The sequence below is a fragment of the Rhizophagus irregularis genome, chromosome 2, assembly GCF_026210795.1.
Source record: "Rhizophagus irregularis chromosome 2, complete sequence".
Taxonomy (NCBI): domain Eukaryota; kingdom Fungi; phylum Glomeromycota; class Glomeromycetes; order Glomerales; family Glomeraceae; genus Rhizophagus; species Rhizophagus irregularis.
In genome coordinates this window covers 139,801-147,958 of record NC_089430.1, presented here as the reverse complement: position 1 = coordinate 147,958, position 8,158 = coordinate 139,801, and the positions used below count along the sequence as shown (strand labels likewise).

Here is an 8,158-nt window from a genome sequence, read left to right as displayed (position 1 = left end):
AAAATTTTTTTAAACAATGAAAATTAGCAAAAGTGATGCGGCTAAATTTTTTTTTTTTTAATGAATAATACAATGAATAATTTCTATTTTGGGAAATTTTTTTTGCAAACCCTTTTTATTTCTAATCTTCCGATAATATTTTACGAAAGCGTAATTTGATTGATTTTTTTTTCTGATTTCATGCGACTTTGTATTCTGAAAGAAGAAAAGGATTTTTAATCAAAGAAGAATAACAAAGAAAGAATTTTAATGACATTTTTGAATAGATTTTTTTTTTTTAATTGAAATAAAAAGAAAAGGAATAAACAATGAATTTTTTTCTTATAATGGTTATAATGGTGTAGTTAGCCGAAAAATTCGGCCGAAGACGCAGTAAATTTTCGGCTAACAACACCCAGCCGAAAAAATTCATGTTGATCTTAAATATTATTTTGGTTTAACTTGCGAAATTTGGCGTTCAATCATAATAAATGAAATAAAAAAAATCGTTTCAGAACTGTTATTTAATATTGTGATGTTTGATAATAAAAAAAAAATATTTAGGAACATTTTTTTATTATATTTTTCTTTATTTGTAATTCATTTTTGGTTCATCTAAAAATATCCTTTGTCATGGTTTTAAAATGAACTAAACTAAGTAATAATCGATTATTTGTTAAAAAAGAATTGGTTAAAAACGATTCGTGAAGATCTTGCTAAAACATAAAATTCATTTTATTACAAATACTATATTATTGGATGGGCCAGGGGGATAATATAGTTATTGAGTATGATATATACCTCCCGATGTTGTATAGTATAGTGTAAAAAAAACTATACTGTATAGATAAAAGCTATACTGTATAAATAAAAAATTATACTGTATAGATAAAAACTATACTGTATAGATTTTCGTCAACTATACTATACAACATCGGAGGTATATATCATACTCAATATCGTTTAACCGGGCCAGGGGGGAGGCGATATTAATTTATTTAGTTATATTAATTATCTCGAAAAAAAAAATAATAATTTCGAATGTTACTGAGGCAGTCAATATATGACCGTAATTTATTAATTTTAAAAAATAGAAATAAATTTATTTAAATGAAGTCTTTAAAATATAATTTATAAAATAATCCATACATTCATTCCCAATTCATAACTATAAAGTATTTGACGCTTTCTTTAGCAGAAAATGTTTATTTGAATAATTCATAAATGTAATTTCATGAAATATTATTTAATGTGTTATATAGAGGGAAAATACATAATAATGGCTCAAAAAATATAATTAAAAGTTAAATGACTCCGTAGCACGCTACCAATTTTTTCAACAGAACGATATAAATTTCACTAATTAATATGTTTCTTAATTATTTTTATTTTCTTTAGTTTAACACGTGATCATGCCAATGCATGACGAAAAAAAAACATAATTTCGTACGTTTCAATATAACTTTAAAATTTCAAAATTTCTCAAAAATGATATAATCCATGATATATTAAAATGGCCAAAATGAATGATTGCACTTACGTTACTTTGAAGAATTCTTCTACTTTGCATATTTTTGTATCTTTATCGAATATGCCATACGAGAGAGCGAAAACCTTATTATAAAATGTAAAACGTTCATTAAATAAATAAACTCTAAATCAGATTGACGTCCAAAGAACGCATATAAAGAGTAAAAAGAAAAAAATAGAAATTTTTCTGTGAAGTGAAAAACCACTAAATATTTTCTCATATAAGCGACACGAAGTGTGTTGCACGTTTATTGGCTCATAGTAGTACTAGGGCAGGCTCTGGTTGGTCCCTTCTTTAACAAAAATTATTTTTTTATCTTTCATTAAAAAATTTAAGGTTGTAATATTAAAAAACATAGTCAATTTTGACGGTGATTAGATAATCCGTCATATTATTCACTAAGATATTTTCTTTATTAATAAAGCTATTATTTTATTTTTATCAATAGAAGAACGTTTTTATTAATTTTAATAAAAACTGTTTTAATAATTATTATTATTTAACAGTTAATATAACAATATTATTTTTGTTATAAATCTTATTTATTTAAGATACTAAAAGCATTTTTTTTTAAAAAAAAACCAATTCTGATGACTGATGTGTTCTTAATAGGAAAATTTGAATTATGCGATTTAATGATGTGGATTATGGATTATCTCTTAGATTATTCGTTTGATGTGAAATTATGTAAATAAATAAAATCATCGTCCCTGTTCTGGACATACAACGGTTTCCGTTTCCTATAATAGTCCAATGTTTCTAATAGTCCAATGTTTCTAATAGTCCAATGTTTCTAATAGTCCAATGTTTCTAATAGTCCAATGTTTCTAAATAGACACCTATTAATTGGGATCAGAAGATCGGTCATGTGACTAAAAACACTTCTTTTAATTGGTTAAATTTATAATACCGTTAATCAACCGTAGTTAATCAACAGTGGTTAATCAACAGTGATTAATCAACCGTGTATTATTATCACCAAATGGTCTTATAAAATTCTTAAAATGATTTACATAAGAACCTTTAATAATATAAATTACTTTAAACCACAAATTAAATTTTTTTTATATAAGGAGGACAAATCCGTTTTTTTAAAAAAAAAAAAATTTTGTGAAATAGAAAATAGAAAAACATATCTTATTGCCCTTAAATTAAATCTTTCTTAGTCATTATTCTCAATTTTTCATAAATTTTTTTTTTTCTATTTTGATATCTTTCTTGCATCGTTGGTGTATATAAGTATATTATTTCATTATATTCTGGTGTCGTCTCTTTCTTCATTTATAATTCTTCTCTTTTATGTTATATTTTTTAATTCAGATTAGATTTATTTTTCGAATTATTTTTCTCAACAAAAAAAGTTTTTTTTCTTTTAAAATTTTGAAACACGATCTGATTCTTTTTTTTTCAAAAGTTTTTTAATTAATTATTTATTTATTTATTTATTTTTCTTTTTTTTCTCATTCATTTTCCACCAAATTTATTCGATCACGGATTACTCACTTTAACCTTCCGGGTTGGTAAAAATTAATGGTGCATTTTAAAAAAATAATAATAACGGATATTCTTGTTACACACGACACATAAACATATTATCACGTGTTAATAGTACAACAAAAAACGAACTATATAGCTTTTGAGATATTAATATATAGTATGGATTCCACCGATGTTCAAGATGACATTATCATAACGGTTCAAATGCTGTCAAAACTTGTATTGGTCAATTTAAATCTTAAAGCTAGCTTATCAGAAGTTCGTAAGAAGCTTGAAAAAATTAGTGAAGTCAAAATGAACGATACATTTTCATTTGCGATGATGACTGATAATAATAGTAGTACTGGCGGAAGTTTGTTAGCCGTAATAGCAAGAGAAGATGAAGTAAAGATTATTTTAGAAAAAATTATAGACAAAAAGAGTAAAACTTTATATTTATCAGAACCCGATTGGAGGTTTTTTAAAGATAAGAATAAACTAGAATATGGGCGTAGTGTAACTTTAGAAAGAGCCAAGAGTAGAGCATTCACGATAGTGGATTGTGAAATGGATGAAATTGATGATGGATATGAAAAAAGTCAAATTCAAATTAATTCGGACGAGGATAAGCATATAAAAAATGATCGTCTTTTAATTGCAGATATTGATATACCAAATTTTGCAAAATTAGGAGTATCGATTGAAAATTCAAACACCAAAAATTCTAATGTTGCTACTAGTTTAAATTATAATATTATTGAATACAAAAAAAGGTCTTTAAGACTTAAATTAGAACCAACTAAAGAGTTTATTGAAGCAATAAAGGATGTTATAGATTCTAAAGATCCTAGAAAATTTAAGGATATCATAAATGATTTTGGTAAATTTATTCCAAAAGAAATTATTTTGGGTGGAAAAGCTTGCTTTATTGCAAATGAAAACTCTGAAAAAAATTCTAAAAAAAATTCTGGCGAATATTCTGCAAATATAGGTGCTCAGGTATTAAATATGGAATTTGGAAAAAAATCTTCAAGACATTTAAATACAAGCAATTCTTCTAAATATCAAAGTTTTAAATTATTTGGAGGAAAACAATTTAGTTCTAGCAACTTTGATGAGCCAGTTTGGGTTGAATCTTTAAATGATTTTAAATGTTGGAGTTGTATAAAATTTAAAGATCCAGTTAATGTTTTTCAAATTTTACCTGAAGAACTACGTAAACAAATTCTATTATTAGTTGGAAAAAAAATTCTTTATACAAATACTAAATATTATACTTTAGGATTTGGGTTTTCAATTTTTTGTCATCATCCTAGAATTCATCATACTATTAAATTAAACATTCCAAAAAATATTTTAGAAATTCTTCAACATAAAGATACTGAATGCAGTGTCTTTGCAACAGTTAATGATAAAAAAGAAAAAGATATCCTTAACTGTCAAGTTATTTGCTCACAAAATGAAGATCCAAGACTTAAAATTCATTGTATTCAAAAAAAATTTAGAAAGCGTAAATTGATGATTGAATGGAAGATCATTGGTTATGACATAAATTTTGATTTTTAATCATTAAATTGACATTCTAAAAAATGATTTCAATTCATCAAATAATCAATCCAAAGATTATTCAAATTAAGATTTTTATTTATTTAATCAAAATTTAATATTTTATGAAAATTACTGTAAGCAAATTATTCCTTATATATTACACAATTTAAAAAAAAATAAGATTAAGATGTTTATTCATTTGTAAGATATTATATATAAATAAAATCTAATTATGAAATTTATGAAATAAATTTTGTTTACTTAATGCATTTAAAATTTTCAATATTTTGAATTTAAAAGCTCCATTTACTTATTGTATATGCACAATCCTAACTTCAAAATGATTTGTTTTAATAACCATCAAAAAATAAAAGTAAATCTATGTATAGTACTTGAACTTTATAACAAGATATTAAATAGACATAATCATTTCCAACAATATATCTATAACGTTTGAAATTCATCCCAACAATATTGATACCAATTAACTACATACAACAATGAATATAAAGCTGCCACCCAAAATTAGGGAATTTTACCATTTCGAAACCAAAATGGTAAAATTAATTTAGGAAAAATACTTAATTCCGAAATGCCAAAACTATTCCGAAATTCTGATTGGCTGTTGTAATATCACGTGACCAAAGTAAAATTTTTACCAAAATTATAACTGTATTCTAATTCCATAATTCTGGCTCCGTAGTGATCTTCCTGACACGTGTAGATTCGATTTAAGCCTATGTTCGCTTTGTGTAACGTATATACCATATAAGGCAATTATGCGTCTTTATGCACTAATGTTACACAAAGTGAACATAGGCCTAAAACGAAACCACATGTGTCAGGAAGATCGTTACGGAGCCAGAATTATGGAATTAGAATACAGTTATAATTTTGGCAAATTTATAAAGTCATGTGATTTTATAATAGGCCAATCAGAAGTTTCGGACAATTTCGGGAGTTTCGGAAAGATTTCTGGGTTTCGGAATTAGTTTCGGAAACAAAATTCTGGCCGAAATTATTTCGGAATTAGGAAATAATTTCGGACGGCAGCTTAAACAATGATAATGCAAAACAGTAAGTAATTTTCTTTGAATTAAATAAATTTTGAAGTCCTAATGTAACTTAGATAATGTACTTAAAATTATTTTAAATAACAAAGTTTTATTTATTAACAATTCCATAAATCAATGATAATAAAACCCATCACAAACTGAAGCCAAATTCTGTAAATAAATTTTTAGGTACTGTAACTCTTCTAAAAGTACTTAATGTTAACAAGAATAAATTTGAAAAAACTCTACCTATTTCAATAAATTTATAATAATCTTTCATTATTTAGACTTGAATAATCACATAATTCATCATCTGTCATCTGTTATTTTTGGAAATCCGTGATCTGACTGATCTGCCTTAAGCATAGCGGATATCCCTATTTTATCACAATTTTGTTGATCATTTGTTAATCATTTATTTAGTCTTATCATATAATATAAATACCATCTGTATTATTTATCAACAGACAACAGGAAAAAATTTTACTTAATACATGGTAAAAAAATATGAAATAAATAATTTACTCTTATATTTCCAAAATCTAAACAAAAGGATTTGTTCTTTTATTAAAAGTCCATTAATAACAAATAATTAGCTAAATTCTCTATAAGCAAAAAACCTGTATTATAAGCTAAAACCCTATATTATTTTTTTTGTAAATTATATATAATAAAAGAAATGTTTATGTAAAGTTTTAAGTTTCAGCCTTGCATATTTGGCTCTGGCCATCAATTTTTGTCTGGTGATTAGCCAAAATTTCAAATTATCACATATTAATAATATAGTATACAAAAATTAAAGAATTATATTAAAATTATGTAATTAAATTATGTAATAATTAAGGTGTCATACTTAGTGCTTCGATCCAAATGTAAACTATTATCTGGATTACACAAAAAAAAAATCCAGATTCTATCTGGATTGATCCAGATTAATATCTAGGTCAGATAATTCAGATGGAAATCGAAATCCAGATTGGATTTACATATAAAATTTTTTTTGACTGCGGACTAGTTGATGATCCATATAATAAACATCAAATAGCATTCCAACATATTTATTATCAAAAAATTTTAACAAATATTTTATGAAATTTTGATTAAATTAATATTAATATCAATTTAATTTTTAGAATTTATGGCTATACTTTGTAACTTTTACAACTTAATTAAACTTTATGTATGATTAATATTTAATAAAATACAGTATATATGTGATTTTGTTAAATAAACACTATGGCTTTTATTTAATAAGAATCTGGGCTTTTTTTATGAACTTTATGGCTTTTATTTAATAAGGATCTAGGCTTTTTTAATAAATTTTAAGACTTTTATCTAATAAAAATCCAGACTTTTTTAATAAACTTTAGGCTTTTTTAAATAAACTTTATAGCTTTTATTTAATAAGAATCTGGGCTTTTTTAATAAACTTTAAAGCTTTAAATAAATACCATGGTGACTTTTTAAATAAATTTATAGCTTTTGTATAATAAAACATCTATAAAACTTTTTTAATAAAATTTATGGCTTTTAAACTTTTTAAATAAAAATTTATTGCTTTGTTAATTTAAATTGATAGTTATATTAACAAAAAATTATGGCTTTGCTAATAATTATTAATAGCTTTGATAGTAAAATTAATGGCCTTATTAATTTAATGGCTTTTCTGATAAAATTTATGGCTTTGTCAATAAAAATTAATAGCTTTATTAATAAAATTTACAGTTTATAACTCTTTTTAAATATAAATTTTAAGTGAATCCTTGTGACTTTTTAATAAAAATTTGTGGCTTTTTTATTATAATTTTATGGAAAAAACACTATAAATACACTGTAATTAGACCTTAGTAGTTTTTTTTATTATAATTTCATTTCATATCTTAAATATTAAACCCAAATTTCAAATACTAACTATAGCAGATGATAATAGCTATATTTTACCTTCAAATGACTCTCAAAATGAAGAATCTAGTGATGAAGCTATTAGTGAAATTGTTCAAATATATGAAATAAGAAATCCTGAATCAGCATCTCAAACATCAGCTTCTCCTGCAATTCAGCATAAATCACAAACAAAAAGTAGTTGTGTATGGAATCATTTCATTAAAAAGCTAAATGAAAAAGATGGATTATGTGCATATTGTCAGTTTGAAATGGAAAATGGGAAAAAATGCACAAAAAATTACAAGTATGATGGATCTACAGATAATTTAAGTAGTCATATTATTAAACATGGTCTCATACCACCTAGTAGTGCAGAAACTATCATTTCTGCTAAAATTAAATCAAAACCTGTATGAACTACTTAAAATAAGAATAAGCAAAAAGAAAAAGAAGAATCTACATTGCGATGGATTCTTTTAACAATACAACCACTTTCTACTGTAATATATAAAACCTTTATTGATTATATATATATTATGGATCCAAAATTTGTGGTTTTTGGGGAGAAAAAAATTAGAAAGATGATTACTTGCAGTTATGGATATAATAAAGATAGATTAATGCAATTTTTAAAATCTGCTCAATCCATTTCTTTAACTACTGATTTGTAATCCTTTCGTTCAAA

The 8,158-nt window shown here is 24.4% G+C and overlaps 2 protein-coding genes across 2 annotated transcripts; both read left to right on the top strand.

Moving 5' to 3' along the window:
- Positions 1-3,166: 3,166 nt before the first annotated feature.
- Positions 3,167-4,552, top strand: OCT59_011494 (uncharacterized protein; the record flags this gene model as incomplete). The annotated part of the gene is made up of 1 exon (XM_025330836.1): positions 3,167-4,552. One exon carries the CDS (start codon positions 3,167-3,169, stop codon positions 4,550-4,552), a length of 1,386 nt encoding a protein of 461 aa, XP_025167814.1.
- Positions 4,553-7,186: 2,634 nt separating this feature from the next.
- OCT59_011493 (uncharacterized protein) lies at positions 7,187-7,889 on the top strand (the record flags this gene model as incomplete). Its single annotated transcript, XM_066133769.1, has 2 exons — positions 7,187-7,220; positions 7,507-7,889. The coding sequence occupies 2 exons, from the start codon at positions 7,187-7,189 to the stop codon at positions 7,887-7,889; spliced, it is 417 nt and encodes a 138-aa protein (XP_065989096.1).
- Between the last annotated feature and the right edge of the window lie 269 nt (positions 7,890-8,158).